This window comes from Chaetodon auriga, chromosome 8 (genome assembly GCF_051107435.1).
Source record: "Chaetodon auriga isolate fChaAug3 chromosome 8, fChaAug3.hap1, whole genome shotgun sequence".
In the NCBI taxonomy this organism is placed as follows: domain Eukaryota; kingdom Metazoa; phylum Chordata; class Actinopteri; order Chaetodontiformes; family Chaetodontidae; genus Chaetodon; species Chaetodon auriga.
Window position 1 is genome coordinate 4,834,030 of NC_135081.1, and position 21,748 is coordinate 4,855,777.

General features: G+C 41.2%; 1 protein-coding gene across 1 annotated transcript; it reads left to right on the forward strand.

Annotated features, from left to right (window-relative positions):
• Window positions 1-1,978: 1,978 nt before the first annotated feature.
• pomgnt2 (protein O-linked mannose N-acetylglucosaminyltransferase 2 (beta 1,4-)) lies at window positions 1,979-20,883 on the forward strand. The gene is made up of 2 exons (XM_076738216.1): window positions 1,979-2,285; window positions 17,116-20,883. The coding sequence occupies exon 2, from the start codon at window positions 17,204-17,206 to the stop codon at window positions 19,010-19,012; it is 1,809 nt and encodes a 602-aa protein (XP_076594331.1). The 5' UTR covers window positions 1,979-2,285; window positions 17,116-17,203; the 3' UTR covers window positions 19,013-20,883.
• Window positions 20,884-21,748: the final 865 nt, after the last annotated feature.

Genomic DNA, 21,748 nt, shown 5'->3' on the forward strand with positions numbered 1-21,748 from the left:
TAAAATAATGCGACAACATCCGACAGCATTTGATGTGGCGTTCATCCTTAAATATTTGTGTTTCATTTTGCAAGATTTACACAGTCTACGTCTGTGTGCGACGGATCCATTGGCTGTCACTGCTGCTCGGGCTTTCCAATAAACGGTGCGCAGTGACATCTAGTGACGGACAAAACAGACATTTGTTTTGCCCTTTAATTGACTTAGCGGAGTATATTCCTTCTCTGACTGGATGTGTACTGCGACTTAAAAAGAAAAATGGTCTTCTGAGTTTAGAGGCGTCGCATGTTGTTTCCCCACACAGATGGAGATATCTCACCCTGCACCCACATCCGCCATAATATGTATTCTGTTTCGCTTTCACCCTCTCACATCAGTCATGTGTTTCGTAACAGTTTGTGCTTATTCACTTTTTGTGAATAAAGCATCAGTTTAACCATTTCCTTGAACGTGGCCCTAAAGGTTTTGTACCGTGAACATGACCTAAAACATATAACTTAAAAGGGTGTCATTATATTTCTGACCAGTTAAAGTACTGTGCAAAAAGAGGGTAATAAGAGTTTATCGGAATCCAGAGAATGTTTAAAAGACAGAATACCTGAATTATATATTATATATCCAAATGTTTATTTACTCAAGGATATATGTTGAAATACAGCACACAGCGAGACTCAAAGACTTTTTTCACAGCATATAGTTGGACTCATTGCAGTAGGCAAAGCACAAGTGTAATTGATAACATTGAAAATGACTATTCCCAGTAGCCCATGAGCCAGTATCCACAACACCAGCATCTGTGAACTGTCACATCTACTGTAATGCAGCCATAATTTGGTTAATGTTGTTAATCTAATAAAGGAAGAAAATGGGAGGAAAAAAAGAAAAAAATACATTGAGAAACACAACAAATGTAGTTGACATTTAATTAAGGTGTGAAAGACAAGGATAAGGTGACCTGAGCTATTACTAGAAAAGCCCACCCTTTAACATTTATGAACATGAACATTTCAAATCGATCTGATGATTGGGATACTAACAGTATTTGTAACGGTGCTTGCTTTTCTTTTTTCAAACTCAAGATGGGAGTATTGCTTTGCATTTGATGTGTCTGTACACTGCTCTCCTAACAGAAGGTAGAGTTGCTTCTCCAGAGATTCACAAGAGTTTGTTTGATGGAGAAAATCTCAAATATATGTTTTTGTTGTTGTTGTTGTTGTTGTTGTTTAGGATTTTTTGCAAAATGATTGGCTAATTACCTCCGTTCCATTCTGGGGCACATTTACCTTGCACCTTTTCCCTTCGCTGAACCCACTAAGATAATGGGACCATCCAAGATTCACAAGATGGTCACAGTTCTTCAAAGCGTCATAATGAACCTAAATCATTTCAGTTTGATCATTCTGTTACATTGAATCCTGGATATATGCAACCCCTTTCATTATCATATTCATTTCATTTTCCCCTCCGCAAACATGCTTGCTCATAGAGACCTTTATCCTTTATTATCAAAGGATGGATGAATGATATACACATTCCCTTTACCAGAAGCATTGATGAAGGTCATCCATGTGCTTATACTGAGACAAGTCAAAATGTCTGCTTTGAAAAAGGCCTATGGCCATTCTTTCCCTTCAATAGAAACAAACATCTTACTTAAAAAAAAAAAATATTTGTTTATTAGCTTTTAATTTATATTATATGTGACTGAGTGGATGGATACTGTCTGCATTGATACTTTTATGCACAGTTTGCTACTATTACAAACACACTTTTTCTCCAGTAAAATTGTAAGTGATTATTTTTTACATTGTGGTATTGCTATTGTTACTTAAATAAAGAATGTTAATACGTCTTTGACGAGCGTATCGAATAAAATATGCACAAGACGCAATAATTATCCATTGCACATGTGACAATTAGAGAGGTCGAGTGTCATCGCGAGATCTGAGAGCGGGATTTCCCTCGGCGGTAGGTGGAGACTGGACACAGCACAGTGGAATCGGTATCCATGCAGCTGCTCTCTCTCCGCCTTTCTGACAGCTAGGCTAGCTCGTAAACAATACCGGAAAGCTCCGGCTGTGTCTCGGAGAATGTAATGACTGAACACGCCGTTGTTTTTACGAATAGTCCCAGTATCCGCCAGTCTTCTTCTTTTCATTTCCACTACATCTTGTGTTCCCGCTCAGGACCGTCTCTGCAATTGACTGAGGCACTGATGCTGCCTAAATGAGCTAACCTCTCAACTGTCTTCAAAGACAAAAGCAACATTTTCACTGAGACCTGAGGTAAGAATTATTGGACTGATAATGCTTTTGACTTGTTTTTGCGGACCAAAAGGGGCTTTAATGCGTAGAGTTCCTTCAGTCTGACTGTCACAGGGCTTTGCCTGTGCAAGTGTTCGTACATCTCAGATGAGTGTCCGCCGGCTGTGAGACAGAAGCTTCCAGCTGACATAGACTAACAGTTACAGTTCAACAGATGCGTGGAGATGAGTGTATAAATATACCAAACCCAGTCTAGAAAAGTCATGATCTAATTCATGCATATGTCCTTTGACTTCTTAAGCACTGTGAATACCATACACCTTTAACAATACAATTTAAAATACAGGCTACTTCAGTGTGTTTAAGATTTAGCGAATGAATGAGTATTTGTCAGCAGAGCGAGTAACTGTGTTTCCAGCGCAAGTACATATTTTTAAATGGATATGAACACATTTTGAATGCAGTTTACATTCTCACCATATTCAAAATTACTATAGACATGCAACACTGTAAGCAGGTATGAGGTAGTTATTGAAGGGGAGGGTTACAGCTGACCTCGAGTCAGTGATTATTTAGGGCAAACATTAATATGAACAACATTTGTCTTCTTTGGGAAAAGAAATAATTCATCATTTATCCCGCAATATACCCCCTTGTTCTATTCACCATTTGATAATAATATCACCACTACAATTAGCTTTTCAAATGTAATGCAGTAAGCAATGTAACCATTTTAATGAGCTCATCAAAGTAATGTAGCTTGTTACATGTGCTTACTTTTCTAACAAATGTTTTAAACTGAGCACTAAAGCTGAAAAGTCCTTAAAACAGACACCAGGCAGTGAAAACCGCACAGCAGTAGCTACATTACGTCTTGAACACACTAATAACATGGTGCTTCATTTCATATGACTGATTGCGGATGGAGAGACACCTCCTTGTAAGCCATTCTACCCTTGGTGCTTTGCTGTGTCTATCAGTAACATGTAATAGTAAGGATTAGGGCACAGATATAAGAGTAATTGCTATGATTAGAATCATTTTGCTTCAGTGTGCTGCGATGTAACTGAACAGTGTGAGCAAATGAAAACAGGCTGATAGGTTTGTGTTTGCTGACCATAGGTCTCCTCGTCTGTTTCACCATAATGACACCAAAGCTGTGAGAATTAAAACATCATAATGCTGCTTGAGTGGAATTTAAGGTCCATCAACTCCCAGATGAGATGTAATTTAATGTGGCTCGAGTTTCCCATGCTCTTCAGAGGGCTCTCTGACTCAAATAAGATCCACAGGAAAACACCCTGAAATCTCCTCAAATTAGAATATTATATATAAATTGAAAAAGACAGAGTCATTTGAGGCTGATATACATCTCTGTCTTGTTCTAATATGCTTGATTCTAGATTTTGATTGGCTGCACTGGCTCATGTAAGTATTAGCTTTCAGTGAATTTGAAGCCTCATCACGTCTTGGTTGCATCACCGCATGCAATTTGATATCATTTGTCAATTTCTTTAGTTTTCGCTGTCCTTTTTTAAGTCTGAAATGAGTCGAGACGTTCAACATGGTCTTGTGTTGCAGACCTGGAGCTCTCCCCATTATGCTGTCACTTTGATCTGCATTTCTGCACTTGTCTTTAGGAAAAATTCAAAGCCATTCTTTGCAACTTTTCACAAAACTGAAATGCTGACTTGTGCAGGAAAAGATGAGTTTGGATCACCCTCTGTGAATACTCTTGCATTTTCAAAGGAAAAATATGCTTGCAGTCTTGTCTCTAAAATAACTGATATTCGTGAATTTCCACATCTCCTAACTGCTGAGCAGAATTGACTTGCGTGGCTTTTCAGAAGTGTCACAGTGGATGCATTCGCACACAGTATGGGGTTCAGTACTTTTTAGAAAACAGCTTATGCATTAGGGTAAGTCTCAAAACATACTTCTGCAAAGGTGCACATAAACATCTCTGCAGAGAGATTCCTACCATAAAAAGCCTTTTTGGGCAATCGCAGTTCAAGAGGCTTGTGGAGGAGCTGATGTGCATGCACCTAAATCTTTAGCAGGATCTTTAGCAGAATGACCTCAATAAGGAACGAAAAGAGGTGCATCTTATAGCAGACCATTGTCATTCTGGACTGTGTCTGTTTCTATGTGTAATTCTGCGATGCAACAAGATTTTTTGGATTATTTTTTGAGTTATAAATTGCAGCCTCCGGTCCACATATGAGTGCTCTGTACTGAAAGATGTCTGTTAGCCCTGTCTGGGACTGTCTCATCCACTGAGTGGAAGACCGTCCTGGGTGGACAGGGAAGTGGCTGTGCGCTGATTTTTACCTGAATTGGGGAAGTTAGGCAGATTTGCAAAGTAAACCAGTCTTGTTGGCCTGTTGTTGCCCCTTGTGGCCACTGGGGGGAAAAACATCTCATGTAACAATTGTTCTCACCAACCATCAAGTGCCAGTGGCTGTTTTCTGCCCTCTGGCTTGGGGTGCAGTAATGAGCCAATTATGGCTCACAAGTCAAACTACACAAAGCTTTGATTTACGCTTGGTCTGAAGTGTTCTCATATGCTAGATTTCAGTTTTACTTGAGAGAAGACTTCATGGATAAAGATGTAGTGGCTGCTTTGGCAAATCTAAGTCTAGTTAACTTCCCTAAACCTGTGTTTTGGAAGCATGCATGTCTGTCACTCAGTGGAGGAGACGGTCCCAAACACGGCTAGACGTCTGTGTGCGTAAGGCCTGTGCAGATTCACAAATGTGCAGAAATCCAGATTATTTTAGTCAGTAGTGAGATCTCAGGTATTAAACGTGAATACTTGAATTTCTTTAAAAAAAAAAAAAACTTTTTCGCAGATTTCCTTGAACTTTGAATATAATAAACCGACTGAAAAACAAAAAATAATGTCTTACAATAACATTAATATATACAGTAGTAGTAATATATATAATAAATGTAAAGACTTACTTAATATACAATGTGTATTAAAATGTCGTTTTTATTTGGTATATTAAATGTGAGAAAGGATTGTAGAGCTCATCCTTTTTGACTGCTCCAAGCACAGATACCATAATAGCACGGAGAGTTTTGCATCAAATCCAACCAGCAGCTAACTTTAACAGGTTTTCTCAAATGACGGCTCACTTGACTGCTGTGGCCTGAGCTAAACTTGCCACGGCCTTGCCAAAAGTACCACTGTAAAGGAAAGGACTGCACTGGATTTCTAACACAAGACAAAAGGAGAGCGTCAATGTGACACAGAATGCAGCACCATAATCGTTTATCTCGATTATATTGTTTTCATAGTTGTGGGAAGCCAAAAGTGTATTGAAAAAAAAAAATGTGATTAATCGCCCAACCTTATTTGACTATACCTATAAATCTAGTTTAAAGTTTATTAAAAATTAAAATCTGTTATTTTTGCAAAGAAACAGCAGGTTGTAATTTGGAGTCTTTCTCAAAGCCTTTGAGCTTGCACTGTCTAAAGATTCAGGTTTCTCACTGGCTTAATATTTTATTTGGCCTGTCTGAGGTGTCAGGGACAAGGAGGACACAATTGTCAGTGGCTTCATCCAGATGAGATACTATCTCTGCCTGCAAAGGTGGCATTAATTATTTGGTTACCCATTTTAATCTCCTCAAACCTCACTGATGCCCTGTAGTGTAAGTCATTACAAACTAATGCTGTTCAGCCAAATCCTCAGAACTTGATTCTAAATTCTAGTGGAGATATTGGATTACCTCCATATCAGGAAAACCAAATTATACTTAATTATGCCACATCCGCCTGGCCTTGAGGGTCTGTGTGCTGTAAATGTAGTCAAAAAATGTTGAGCCAGCTGTATCTTTTCTGCTCTCTTTTTAACACAAACGCCTCTCAGTAGCTAGCAGGTAGCTCAGCAATCGTTGCTTGTACATGACAAAGAGCTGGTGCTTCTAATCTTTAATGATTCAGAGCTGTTAAGCAGCTCGTCCTGTCAGCAGGTGTCATCAGACTAATATCAAACCATCACCTTCAGAGTCTGTGTGGACCTTCGTCATCTGCTCATGTCCATGTGGGTGTGTGCAAGCATGGAACTGTATGCCAGACAAACATGTGCAAACATGTCAATATATGCAGACACTTCATGTGTTCAAAGCAGAACTGTGGGCACAATCCGTGTCCATCTGCCCTTTAAGGGTAGTTATGCACCAAAGGATGCTCAGCAAGAACTTTTGCCCCCGACACTTTGTCCTACACAATTTTTAACAAGATGAAAATCCTTCTGAATTCTCAGGTTACCAAAGTTTCCAAAATTGATGGGGGCAGCAACTTAAGAGCTTGAGCACTTGCAAATATCTTCAAGAGTACATCCAGCCTTGGTATTCTATTTCTGTCCCTTTCTGGAATATTGCCTGTTGTCCTGGGGCAGTGCTGAAGTGCTTTGCTGCGGTGTTTTTAGAGGATGTCCTTCTCACTTTGTTCTTCTTTGTCTGTCTGTCACTTCCACACAAACACAAACACATGCACACACACACACACACACACACACACACACACAGTCTGCAGATTGTCCACATCAGCCTCTGTTTCTCTTGTGTCCCTTGGGAGAGGAGACAGCACAACAGTACAGTCATGGGCTTATATCTGCTGTGTTTCAATAGGCATAGAGGGTCGCTGTTAGTGAATGATATAGAGAAGGACGAAAATGTTATTAAGTAGCAGGCTATCAATCAGGCAAGTAATCAGTCTCAGTTTGGAATAGGCGAGTAGTCAGACATGTGATGTGTCTAACACAGACCAGAGGCATTTTCTGACACTCACCGCCAGTCATTATGAAGCAGCCAGCCTATTTTTCACCACTAGGCTAGATGGCATTGCACTGCATTTATGTAACGGAACAATGTGTGTGTGTGTGTGTGTGTGTGTGTGTGTGTGTGTGTGTGTGTGTGTGTGTGTGTACATGCCTATCTGTCGAAACGTGTTTGAGAAAGAGATGCAAAGTGAGAGAAAGGGTATGAGACTTGTCTTTGTACAGCCAGATAATGGCTGCTGGGCCATTAATTCTCCCTAGTGCCACACTGAGCTCCAAGCAGCTAGATCCAACCTGACAGGCCACATTTGGTCCAGGAATAAAGATGACAACGAATAAGGATGCATCATCACGGCCAGAAGAGATCAGCAATCAAGTGGCCAAAGGGAAAAAAAAAAGCAGGTAGAGGAAGGAAGAAAAGGACCGAAGTGATGCTGCCGATGTTCTTCTCTTCTTTTTAAATTCCTCTCTTGAAGAGGCATGTCAGGGCTCTCCAAGTTGATGTAAAAGGGGAAGAAAGGGAGGAAGAATTGTTTAGAAAGAGGAAAGACTAACTCCTAAAGAGTGAGGACAGTGAGTTGCCAGGAATGATGAACACCAGGGGCCAAATGAGCTGCCACAGCACAGGGCTACCGCTGCATCTCCCCTCCCAAAGCCCCCTTAGCTGTGACTTTCAAGGATTCTCATTAAAATGCATTAGACTTTCCAGGCTGCCCCACACCACCTTCCACATCATCATTGGGGTGCTTATCATCTCCAGAGCAAACAGATATGCTAACCAGTAACACAGGGAAGCCGGAGCTTCAGTGTCAGCCTCGAAGACAGCGCTTAGAGAGCGGTGACTGACAGACAGTTTATGAGGAGGTGGGGTGTCTTGGACCAGTTTAATGAAAGATGATGAGGAGTGAATTGGTCAAGGAGACATGGCAGTTACAGGTCAGTGGACTTACTCCTGAATTCCAAAGGAAATCACCCACTGCAGAGGAATTTATACTGATATATAGCTAAACCATGAGCCTGAAGGTGCTTTCACAGGAAGTCACTATACCGCTGCATCCACCACCCAGACATGATGGTGTTCTACGTTCTTAATATGCATCAGCAGAGTACAACTTCACCACTGAGGCTGTACCATATTCTAATTGTTGCTATCTATCTGCTGTAATCTCATCATGATTTGTAGACTGCTGTGGGATATGCTGTCTGTCAGTCGCCACTCTCTCAGCACTGCCTTCACGGCTAACACTTAGCTAATGCCTAGATTAGACTGCACAAATTTAGCCCGATTTTGCAATGATTCTGTCGTGGCCAACCAATTACCAGTGTCATGGCATGGATGGATGCTGAGTTTGCTACTGTCAGGTGGAACAACGAAAGAGAGGAAAAGTTCATTGAGCTGTGGCAACAGTACCCCTGTCTGTTGGACTTTTCCTTGGGGGAGTGCCATGACCGAGTCAAAAAAGTCAAATGTTGGCGAGAAATAGCGGAAGTACTTCATCTGCCCAGTAGATGCATAAATAATGACCAAATGGGCTGAAGTTTACACCACCTCTTGTATTTCTTTTAATATTATAGCTCATCCACATTGTCTTGCCAGTCACCAGATAAAGACACAGCAAGGGAATATCGTGCTGTGATTGTTAGTTCTGCCACGTTGACCATCATCAAAGACAAAAAAAACATGTAGTCTGGCCCAGGCACAACTAGCTTATTAATTGATTATTGCAGCTAGTTAATATTTTGGAGCGCTACTGTAACTGACTAGCGCAAGCATGTTCCCAGCTGGCCAGTTTCCGTAGTTAGCCTGCGCTTGTACAGTAGGTCACCAAGCTTCTGACTCCTGATATTTTGCAAAGATACATGGATACATTTCACCGTGCCACTCTTTGGTGTTACCAGGACTGTACAGCGATAATCAACATGCGTCTGTCTTCAACAATTAAGTGTCCAAGTATCGCTTTTTTTGTTTTTATCCTCAATCTTGAAGGAAAAGACCATTCAAAGAGGAATACTGAAACTACAATAATACTCTTGTCCGTCATAGAAATTGCTTTTTTTTTTTTTTTTTTGTGAAAATCACTGCAGAGCTTGCTGTCAAAACGTTTGACTTCAAACTGCTTTCACCTTTTTGTATTGCTGTTCACTCCCTGTTGGATGCTATCCCACAATGCTTTGACAGGTGATTCACTCACTTTCTGGGTTGCTTCACATTTTGTGGGTCCTTCACCCTACCTCGCTGCTGTCCCCTGCCTTGGCTGGAAGTCTGCTGCCGTGGGAACAATGGACGTGGCAGTGATGAATACTTGCTATCTGGCAGCAGCTTCAGGGGTTAGCATGCACTGCTCTGACAGTTATCACTCGAAGATGGTGAGGAAGCTGTCTCAGTCGGGTTAATCTGAGGCATGAGGACATACAGCATATACAGTATAGCCTTGCAAAGCCAACCATAATCTTCTCAAGTCAGTTTTTTTCCAGAAAATATCAGCTGAGAATTGACTGGGCTTAGCAGATGGAATGCAGACCAACCAGAAAACTGGAAAAGGATATGCTGATATGATGGCATGACTCCAATCTCTCACTACCTACGTCCATCTTACAGCTATGAAATAAGTGAATTAATAAAGCATGAACTAATAATTTGCTGAATCATGCTTCAAGCCTGACCTCTTCCTCACCTTAAATGTTCTCACCTCAGATTTACTGTGAACTGATTTCATTGGATGGCTTTTTCAGAATAGCCACCATGTTCTTCCAGTTCAGAACTCTGAAGCAAACAATAATGGCAGGGTAGATGGTGTCCAATCAGGGTTAGAAAGGGTACTGGTCAGGATACCACACTCCTCTTGTATGTCTGTGTTGGTGGGTGGGTCTGCATGTCTTCCATATGATACCTATCTCAGACAGATTCCTTTTGAACCTTGCAGACATACAGTAGAAAGACAGACGTGAAGCCCTTTGAGTTATCAACATATAGTTTTGCTGTAGGTTTTGTTTGCTTTAAAGGGACAGTTCACCCCAAAATCAAAGCTCTGTTTTTCCTCTTACCTGCAGTGCTGTTCATCTAGATTGTTTTGTTGTGAGCGGCTGCGTCTGGAGATATTGGATGTAGAGATGTCTGAATTCTCTCAGATGTGGTGGAACTAGATGGTACTCATCTTCAGTTGTGAGCAGTTTCATGTACAAGCTATTTTCTTTCTACTGAACAACACCTGCCAACCGTATCACTGCGCAGAAGGAAGCGCACATCTACTTTCCTGCACTGAGTCTGACATTGCTCGCTTGTAGAGATTAGTTTGTAATTAACTGATACTGCTGGCTAAAGTTACAGGACACGATTAATGTAAACACCCCACACTGTTGCGAGCATTAGCCTCTTGTCCACGAGGAGATGCATTCTTCGTAGCACGGATTGACACTGTTACCAGGTGTAATTTGTTTTGTTTTTTTGGTACCTTGAGCAACACTAGGCGTGTACCATCTAGTTCCATTATATTGGGGAGAAGGCAGACATCTCTACAGCCAATATGTCCAGAACTCTGCAACTCTTACCAAACTATCTTGATGGATACACAGTACTTCAGGTAAGACTAAAAAAAGTTTTGGATTTTTGGGATGAACCTTCCCTTTAAGGCAGCAGTACTAGTCTGTTTTTGAGCTTAGAGAACCAAGATGGTTTCTACAGTGGCGCTGGAAGCAGGACAGACTTGCCTGTCAGGAGCAAATGTCTAATGAAAGCAGTGCTCTTTCAGTATTATCCTAATGAGGCAATTATGTAGTGTCAGCCTGTAGGTTTTATGCAAAGGACAAGGTAATTGGCTCCATCATTGACCTGTTTTTGCATTTTCATCATTTTGCCATACGTCATACCTCGAGCATAAATTAATCTGCATGTTTAAAACATTTTACAGTTGAGACCAAAATGACCTGTATTGTGCAGGATTTTGCTTTGGGGTTAGGAAACGAAACCAAAAGCACTTTTATGCACGCACACAAATTAGTTTTGCTTCAAAATCTGTAGTTTCTCTCCCTCAGAATATATACTTTGTCTGTTGCTGTATGTATGCATGCTATTTCATGCATACTTTCATGCAGTTAGAGGAAAACTATTCTACATGTAGGCGGACTGCCTCAAGGTTTATTGGGCAGAGAAATCCAACTGCAAAAGTGCTGACATACAAGAAGACTATGTTCGTTCTAACTTGCCTTATAGTCTGCAGTGGTGCTCAGATGAACCAGTGTGTGAGGCACAATGGTGTGTAGTGGAGTGTGCACAGTTCTGGTTTTTAATTTTTATGTGAATATTAAGAAAATTTGTGTCAAAACTAGTGCATAAATTTCATCAGAATGAAATCAGCCTGTGACTACCCCCTACCTTTGCATTTAGTAAATCTCTTGTGATTATTTGCCTGTTAGGAAATGATAGTCAGTACAAAGTCAAACGTTGATGTAGCAAGGCTAACGTGGCTGAGAGGGTGTTGTTACTGGCTCACACAGCTGTTGTTCTACAACCAAGGCTGCAGTGTCTTCAGAAAAAGTAGATCTGGATCTTGACTTGACATCGTTTATTGAAGTTCCCACGTGCCCATCATTAAAGGCATATTTCAGATTACTTGCAGTGGGCTTGTATGAGGTACAACTCAGTGTATTGCCAGCAGTAGATGGCAGTCAGTACACCCCCAGTTTGGAGAAGCAGCATGAGTACCGGTGTTGGAAGATAAGCAGTGTACTGCTCTGCTGTGGATTGGGATCAGCAGCAAAATGTGTTTTAGCCACTAAAAAAAAGGCCAATTTAAAAAATCAATATCATTTTAAGTGTATGCTATATTTAGACTGAAGCCGTTGATGTCTCTCTCTCCATCCCTCTCGTCATTTTACCTTGTGGAATACAGGAGTTTCCGGTCTACAGCTGCCTCAATCGATTAGTTAGCTTGTGTTATTGTGTGACTTTGGTGAATCCTAACTAACCCTTTGAAACATGGTGCAGCATCTTATATCATCACTAATCCACTTTAAATATGCCTGTCGTACAGTGGTCATGGTGGGAATAGGGAAGGAATCTGATTTACCGCTCAATGTAAACATGAGTTTTACAGTAACCAGGTAATTATGTTCTCTGATTATCTGTCTTAACCTAATTTCCCCAAATAACCTGATTTCTTGTGTGCATGTAGAGGCAGTGAGAGAGAGCATGCACTTGCAGGCAAGCAACCAAGGTCAAGTGAATGAGAGAAGTAAACGCATAGCCGGGTGATATTTCAGTATTATGTTTGCCAGTAATGTATGTCGAACCGCAGCTGCAGACCAGTAACCATTAACCTGGCACAGTAGTAATGAATCGGGTCAAACTCGGGTCCAGAGGACCTGTGTCACGCAGGCTGTGTTGGCACTGGGTGACGTCTGGAGATATTTTGGGAGCCCAGAAGAGAATTTGCTTAGTTCAGATGGAAGAAGCGTCAGACAGGAGAGATCTGGACACAGATTCAGTGGGTTACTTAATAGCATGCACACTCAGAAATAGAATATGGATATGAGACCATTCCCCAGTGTTAGCATAGCTCATGAGATGGATCTCATCTAACATTTGATTATATTTGAAACTGCTGCGACCTTTTCCTAATTTGAACATTTTTATGCTCAGGCAGTATCTTGGCTTACTCCCTTACACTGCTGAAGAGATACAGAAGTCACTTGTCTTCAAGGTCAGTTTAAATGACTACACACACACACACACACACACACACACACACACACACACACACACAGACATCGGACTCAGGAAAGGGCCCTCATGTTTTAAGCTTCCTTCAGCTTGATTTTGACCTGCGTGTTTTAAATAACCAAGCAGAACGAGAAAACAGCTCGCAGTGTCCAGGTCTCTGTGTGGAGCCTGTTAACTGTGGTGATGCAAATTCGTCCTTTGTGCATGCTGTGGTGTCTTGCAGGGGCTTTGACATTTCGAAGCTTTCGGTTGCTTGGCTCGGGCAAATTGCAGAGGGCATTCACATGCGTCCCTGTGGGAGCCGGTGTGCAGTGAGAGGGATTAAGCAGCCCTGCTGGCACTGTTAGCCTCACGCTGCCCTTGTCCTTGTGGACTGAAGGAGCATGCAGGATGCCTGCCTAATGTCGTCTCACTAGCATCTTCCTCTTCACACTTCATTTCACTTTACTTTGGCTGCTGTGTCAGCATCAAGATGGTCCCACAGTATATGGTGTCTATGGTGCTTTGATTCACATCTGCTGTCCATGGCATTTTGTCCTGGGAAGTCACATACGCTTTCTTTATCGGCTCATTACCCAGCGAGTGATTTTTGAAGAAGTCTTTTTTTGGTAGTCATCATGACCTGCATTGCGTTTATTTGCTTATAAACATTGGCTTTTCTCCTTGCTGTTTGCATTCCCTGCTTGTCCAGATTGCATTTTTTTTTTTTAAATGTAACAATAACTAATCTATATAATCCTCACTGTGTTTCCATGGCCATGGTTATGCCACGGCCACTGAGTGCTCTTGTGTCCAGTGTAAAATAACACGGCCAGCTGCATGCAGCTCTGTGCCTGGTCTGTCCGACCCATCATGTAAATGAGGTGGCTAAAAACACAGATAGAAGAAAAAGAGGGTTTTTTTTCCTTTTTTTTCATATTTACAGTGTGCCCAATTTGAAAGGAGACTGAAAATGTCTCTATCTCTCTGACCTTTCCAATAGTAGTTTTAGAACCTTTAAAGCTTGACCAGGTCCAGCACAGAGCTGCAGCAATTAGTCAATTAATCAATTACCAAATGGCCAGAAAATGAATCTGAAACGATCTTGATAGTTGATTAATCAAGTCATTTTTCAGACCAGAATGTCAGACTTCTCGAATGTGAGGACTTGCTGCTTCTTGCTCTTTCATGTCATAATAAATTAAATATCTTTAGGTTTTGTGCCAAACAAGACATTTGAGAACTTACCTTGCTCTGTGGAAAAATACATTTTTCACCTTTTTCTAAACCAACCAGTCCATTGACGATGAAAGAAATCCCCAGACATACTGTACATGTTAGCCCATTAGCACTAAAGGTTAGCACTAGCACAAACAGGCGCACCCTGGCACACTGATTTGACAAACTATTACAAACATCAATTTCCATTATATATTCACTTCCACAATTTTTAATGTAAAACTCCAAAAGATGCAAAAGTACAGTGTACATGTTCAGAGATGAACGATACATGTTTCAGAAGAGCGTGTCCACTGACAATAATACCGAAATGCAGTGATACTGTAGACTATATGCCTTTTTCAAAGCAGACGTTTGACTTGTCGCAGTAGGAAAATCACAGGTGTTACAAATATAATTAACAACGGCTCCTCTGCTTAAGTGTCCTAGTAAGCTGTGACAGTGAGCCAGCAGAATCCTAAAAGTAAAGCAGCTAAATGAAATTCACCCATCATTCATTTTATTATTTATGCCTGTGCTTTTCCTACTGTGACTTTAATATAATTTGAAGACATTGAAAAAGCCTTGCGCCTTTCTTGCCTGTAGCCTGACAGCCTGACCCTGGGCACTACAGGTTTGATGGTGAGACTGTTCCTGTTTGTTGCTTGAGCTTTGTGTTCTGTTTCACTGGTCTGAGGAGAACAAGTTGGACTCAGTAGCCCCAGTACTGGACTCTGTATCCCGCATTTGCCACAATGTCCTGCTCTGAGTCTGCTGGTGATGGTAGCTGTTCTAATTTTTAGTCCTGTTCTGGCTTTTGCTTGGCTGCTCATCTAATGTCAACAAGAGGAGGCAAAGTTCCCAAAATGTTATGCAGTCCCTTATTCTGGGAGTTAAGAGGATAGGGTTATTAGGGGTTAGGGTTAGATTATTAAGATTGTAAAGTACAACTTCCTTCCTTACTTAGTATCAATAAGCAGCAATTATGAGGTTATTGATGGAAAACTGTGCAATAATAATGACAAGAATAAGAATTTAGAATAACTAATAAGGAACCAAAATGCTACTAATGTGCATGCTAATAAAAAACTAGTTATCGATGAATACGTGGACCTTAATATCCACATATGTTTGAAGGTGCTTTTTTAAAGCCTTGCATACAAATAAGTTATGCTGCTCCTTTGTTCCTTCTTTCGCTACACCTCATCCATTTCTCACCTTTTCTATGACCAGTGCTCCTGCACTACAGCACTGCATGCACCTCACACAAACATTATTTATGCATAGGTTGATTAAAAGCACCGAAAGTCTATCATGGTCTATATTTTAAGCATGCAAACTGCCGCTGGGGGTGCTTAGTTTTCTGGGCCTCCAACCCCACTGTCAGTGATGTCTACTTACACATTCAGTTCGCTTTAAATTGTAAACATTTCAAAGTCACATTTATCCATCAATCTACCCAACTTACCCATTATCCAACCCATCAAAACCCATACCTTACACATGACACTATACTATCATTGTACTATTATTAGTATTATATTAGTATCACAATATGTGCAGCCTTTTTTTGTACTGTATGCTATACAATGCATAATTCTAATTCAGCAATGCTGCATTGTATGCGTGTCTTCTATTTTGAACATTACTTACTAACAAATAAAGTTATTTGAATTGAACTGAGCTGAACTGAATTTAAGATGCAAACTGCTCAATTTGATATATACTATTAACATGTTCCAAATAATGTTTTAACCTCAGAGTAGACAATAGATGTACACTTCAGCTGTAAGACCTACTGGTCTTTATTTCGAGATTGTGTTTTTTTTGGTTGACATTGTTCAGAGCAGCTGAACATAGCTGGATTTTGAACCGCCCATATTGTGCCTGTGTGTATTCACTGAGTTTGATCACAAAGAGTGACCCTGACATATTGCACTTGCAGGGATGTCAAAAATAGCCCAGGGACTATGCTCGGCTCCTGCAGAACAGAGACAGTGCGCAAGAAACCGGAGGAGGAGCGGAAAAAGAAAGAGCGTGACAACTAAGGAGCAAAGTAGCATGTGCAAATTGTGTAGGACAGTAACTGGGAATAGAATGAAACAGTGTAAGATAAAGGGGAGCATTGGGAAAAAGTTAGAGCAGAAACAGAAGTATATTTAGCTCGGCAATATTATTGACCCAAGAGAGAGTCAAACAGAAAGAAAAAAATTAGTTTCGACATGTTTCCTGTCTAGGCTCGCATCAGCATGACTGCTTGTATGAATTTGTGCAGTGTGTGTGTGTGTGTGTGTGTGTGTGAGAGAGAGAGAGAGAGAGAGGGAGTGTGTGTTCACCTAGACTTATGTCTTAGTTTAGTTTGACCTGATTTAGTTTACTTTCTGCCAGAAGGCCAGTTTCAGAGAGGGAAAGTGAATCCCTCAATCCCATTTTGTCATTGGATGTCATACCAAAGCACAGACTTGAGGTCATCCCTCTCCCTCTCTCAGCTGTGCATGCATCTCAAGCACTCTGAAAAGTGAGGAATAAAACGACAAGAAATTAATTCATCTGAATCCTTTGTTGTAAGGTAGCGAGGCTAGCCCTCAGACGGGTATTTAGCATGCAAGTTGCCTCGTGTTTGCAGGCAGCTGCTGGCCGTTAACCGTTGGTTTGATTTAGAGTCTCTCAATGACTCACTTGTTCTCTCAGTATGCAGATGAGTAGAGTTTAGAACAATACTCTTGTTCTTTTCTCTGTGCCTCCTCACAGTGTAATTTGTCTCGACATATCCAGGGAGGGTGACAGGGGATGTAAGGTTAGGAAAATGTCTCATTTGTGTTCGCCAAAGGTAAACAACCACAATTCCCAAAGGTGAAAGCTGAAACCTGCTCTGGTGAATCACAGGATTGTATCGCTTACATAAAGCGCACTGCAGCATTATAGACTTTACTATTGTTTTGTTAATTATATCAGTGCTCTTTTGTGTCTGTTGCACTGGTAATCAGGTCTTGAGACTTTCTGTTGTGTTTTTATATTGTTTCTTAAACCTATGTCCTTTCTTCTTTTCCCCTCCTTTCTCCTTCACCTGTCCGATCCTCCTCTTTTCCCCCTGTGGTCAACCCCTACTTCCCCCTGTGTTGCCTCCTCTTCTCCCTCTCCTAAGTCGTTGCCTGGCGGCGAATGTCTCGTTGCCTGTCTCTAAGGTCGGAGGCCAGTTGGAGTCGGGAGGTGGGTCCTCAGCAGCAGCAGTGATGCGGGCTTCAGTGGCAGGCTGCAGGATGAGCGTGGGCGCGCTCCTTAACGGGCTGCTGGTCTCTGTAGTTGCAGCTCTGCTTTGGAAGTATTCCAAGCTGAGTGAGCATGCTGCCCTGCTGGAGGAAGAACTGCACCTGACACGGCAGTCCCAGGAGCTCTCACAGGCCCGTATCGACTACCATGTTGCCCTCCAGGCTCTTCAGGAACACGGCACACGCATGGTCTGCACCGGCAAGATGCACACTGACCGCATCTGCCGCTTTGACTACCTATGCTACTGCTCTGAGGCAGAGGAATTTGTGTTCTTCCACTCCAATTCCTCTGTCATGTTGCCTAACCTGGGGTCTAGGCGCTTCCAACCTGCCCTACTGGACTTGTCTTCAGTAGAGGATCACAATACCCAGTACTTCAACTTTTTAGAGCTACCAGCTGCTACTTTAAAGTTTATGCCTAAACCTGTGTTTGTGCCAGATGTGACGCTGATCCTAAATCGGTTTAATCCAGACAACCTAATGCATGTGTTCCACGATGACCTGCTCCCAGCTTTCTATACTATGAAACAGTATTCAGACTTAGATGATGAAGCTCGTTTGGTTTTTATGGAGGGCTGGGGTGAAGGGCCACACTTTGACCTTTACAGACTTCTCAGCAGCAAGCAGCCCCTACTAAAAGAACAGCTTAAAAACTTTGGAAAGCTCATGTGTTTTACAAAATCTTACGTTGGCTTGTCCAAGATGACCACCTGGTACCAGTATGGTTTTGTCCAGCCACAGGGCCCTAAAGCCAATATGTTGGTCTCAGGAAATGAGATTCGGCAGTTTGCCAGAGCTCTGATGGAGAAAATGAACATCACAAGGGTGGAAGAGCTGGAGAAGGATGGAGGGAGTGGTGAAGATAATAAGGAGAAAGAGAAGAAGGATGAATACATTGTTGTGTTTAGTCGCTCAACAACGAGGCTGATACTGAATGAAGCGGAGCTAATCATGGTGCTAGCCCAGGAGTTCCAGATGAGAGTGGTCACAGTATCTCTGGAGGAACAGTCCTTCCCCAGTATAGTCCAGGTGATCAGCAGTGCTACCATGTTGGTTAGTATGCATGGAGCTCAGCTCATCACCTCACTCTTCCTTCCAAGAGGAGCTGTTGTGGTGGAACTCTTCCCTTTTGCTGTAAACCCAGAGCAGTACACCCCATATAAAACCCTTGCCTCCCTACCAGGCATGGACCTTCACTATGTCTCTTGGAGGAACACTAAGGAGGAGAATACCATCACCCATCCAGACAGACCCTGGGAACAAGGGGGCATTGCTCACTTGGAGAAAGAGGAGCAAGAGCGAATACTGTTGAGCAAAGATGTCCCTAGGCACTTGTGCTGCCGCAACCCAGAGTGGCTCTTCCGGATCTACCAGGACACTTTGGTGGACATCCCTTCCTTCCTGGAAGTCCTCAAAGAGGGCATGAAGACAAAGCCCAATTTGAAGAAGTCAAAGCCGGCCAACACAGTCCATCCAGGCCGGGTCAGAGAACCCCAATGTCAAACCTCAGTACAAACCACTAATGAGGCTAAACTCACAGTCTCCTGGCAGATCCCGTGGAATCTGAAATACCTTAAGGTCAGAGAGGTGAAATATGAGGTGTGGATCCAGGAGCAGGGAGAGAACACATACATGCCTTATATCCTTCCCCAGCAGAACTACACTTTTTCAGAGAACATTAAGCCCTTCACCACCTACCTGGTGTGGGTCAGGTGTATCTTCAACAAGAACCTCCTGGGTCCCTTTGCAGATGTTCTTATGTGCCGGACTTAGTACCAACACCTTACCAGTTTGTTGCTGTGCAGTTGTACACGAAAGTTGAGTCATGCTTGTTCCAGACAGTCAAATTGGAAAAGTGGACCATTTGATTACAGTCAAAAATGTGATTTGGCATGTCTCTACAGTCCTACAGCAGGTTGTTGAACTCTTGCACAGTGATATTTCTTTGGCCAGCACAGAGAATATGGAACAGCCTTCTGGATGACTGCAAAGAACTTGAACTACAGGGTCAGAACTCTGTGGCAACTACCACAAAATGAGTGGAACAGGGAAATTTCCTGTTCCTGTGAACGATACCAGAATTCAAATCAGCAGATTTATTTATGTGCAAAATAATATATAACATGTTTTCTAGTATTAGTCAAAACACTGGTTCTTTACCTTTTACAGTATGCAATATAGCTTTTCTGTGGAGAGCAAGAGAGATTTTAGAATAGTAAGATTTTTTTATGTTTCCTGACTTGTCTAGTGTCTACTGTGTGTGTGATACCTGTGTGGCTTAATTTACCTGCCAATTGTTTAATTACATACACTGTTATTCGCAGAGCCAAAACCAAAGCAACCTTTTCCACATTGTTTCAGCCAGTCATGATCCATGCCATATTATTTTCTCATGTTATAGATCTCTCATAGTTCTAATGTTTGCTAAGAAGTATACAGTTTTAAACCCTTCTCTAAGAACATTGTGAATTATTTGTTCAAAAGACGTGTCAAGCAGAAGTTCAGGGATCGATGTTTTTGACTCTGAAAGCAAAGATACAAGTAATTTCAGAAAACTTTACGGAGCATTATTTTGTGATGAAAGATACTGTTCTTTAACAGCTCTGTCTTCAAATTGTTCCTTTAAATGTTATAAATATAACAACAAACAAGTGTTGTTTCCACAGCGCCCAGCCATAAATAATTAACATCCGTTTTGCTGTATAAATAAATATTTTTTCTCTAATTGACACTAATTACAACTGTAATAATTAGAATTTCCTGTGGAGAGTGAATCTATTATGCCAGGCTATAATTAGTGTAAAGCAGTTTCCTTCCTGTAAGCAGTGGTATGCTGCTGGACAGTCTTATTTTACTGCCTTGTGTAAAAGCATTTTCAGTAAGATAACAAGGTATGTTGCAGCATAGGATTCCACTGCCTTGTGTAAAACTCTTTAATTAAAATTAAAAGGCTTCCTAGCTGATAAGACATCTAATGTAGGATTTTACATCCAAAACTGGGTGTTGAAGTTGTTTTTGTGTCTTTTGCTAATGAAGTGCTGCTTGTTGATAGCTAGAGTGCAAAAATGTATTTATTTTTTTAGACACTTGGAGGTGTCTCTGTGTGGTATTAGACATGTAGCAGGAGATGGTTTATGGAATGGCACAAGTTGGACAAAACACTGCCACCAAGACATTGTGTTATATTGTACCATTATTAAGATGATGTTATGTACTTTTCTTAGACTTTATATCTATGACCAGTTCTCTAAACATTACATTACCTTCTTTGTAATGTTTTGACTGCTGGCCACTATAAAACTCCTTTCCCTTACCCGAGATCTTAAATTTGCCATATATCCCTTTTTTCACATTTTCACTTCACTGATGCTTTTTTCTGAAGTTCTCAGATGCAGTTCTGTTCGTTGATGCACGTTTAAGAGATTATTTGAAGCCATTGCTGTGTGTGCCGAATGTGATGGTTTAGATATGTATGTGTTTGTAGTGTTGATTAGATTTCTGTGCCCCTGCCCCACCTCAGTGGAGACATACTGTATGTGCTGAGTGAAATGAGAGTGTACAAGTCTCTGTTTTCTACATTAGCAAATAGTTGGAGTTTCTTTTTCAGTAACTGTGATTGAATAAAGAAGCTTATTTCTTACAGTATCTGCTTTGTTTCAGAAGTTTCTTTTATTAATAATAAAACAACAGTACTTAAAAATCATAGTAAAGAGCTGAGCAATACAAGAAGAAAGGAAAGGACTAACAAGAAAAATGCATAATTAAATAAAAGAGATGTTCTCATTACCATTAAATTTTACTGTTGGAAGAAAGAACATTTCTTTTACCATAGTGTTAGAGTGGAATTTTTCTAAGATCCAATTAAATTACGTAATTTGCATTTTCTTGCTAAGGAAGGCTAAATGAATGTGAGTCTAAACCTCACTCTTGAGATGGCAAATCAAGTACAGGTATAGGTTTTCAAAATTGTATGACTAAACTTAAAGAATAGTTTGAATTTTGGAAAATACCCTTACTCACTTTCTTTCTGACACATGAGAAGATTGACACCACTCATGTCTGTCAGTAAATAAGAAACTATAGACTGGTTAGCCTAGCTTAGCATAAACACTGGATACAGGGGTGAACAGCTAGCCTTGTTCTGTCCCGAGATTAAACAAAAAAGAATGTGTCTGCACCTATGAAACTCACTTATTAACACATTGCATCTTGTTTGTGTAATATATACAAAAACTGAGGTGAGAAAATGGAGTTAGTTTCATGACTTCCTGGAGTCTCTGCTGGTTGCCTGGTAACCTTACTAAGGGTTGGACTATGAAAAGAAGTAGCGCCTACAAATTAAATGTGTTAATTGTTGCAAACAGCTGTGCTGCTGTAGAGAGGGAGACAGCGTCCTTTAAATAGAGGGGACGACAGTGCACACGTACACACTGTCTCTCCTGGTAGACATTCATGTTGTTCATGTGTAAGTGACAGTGATAATTGTGTAAACAAACCCTGGCTCCTTTC

Bases quoted from the DNA above. Each gene is read 5' to 3' on its own strand.
- pomgnt2 (XM_076738216.1), top strand. From the start codon at position 17,204: ATGCGGGCTTCAGTGGCAGGCTGCAGGATGAGCGTGGGCGCGCTCCTT.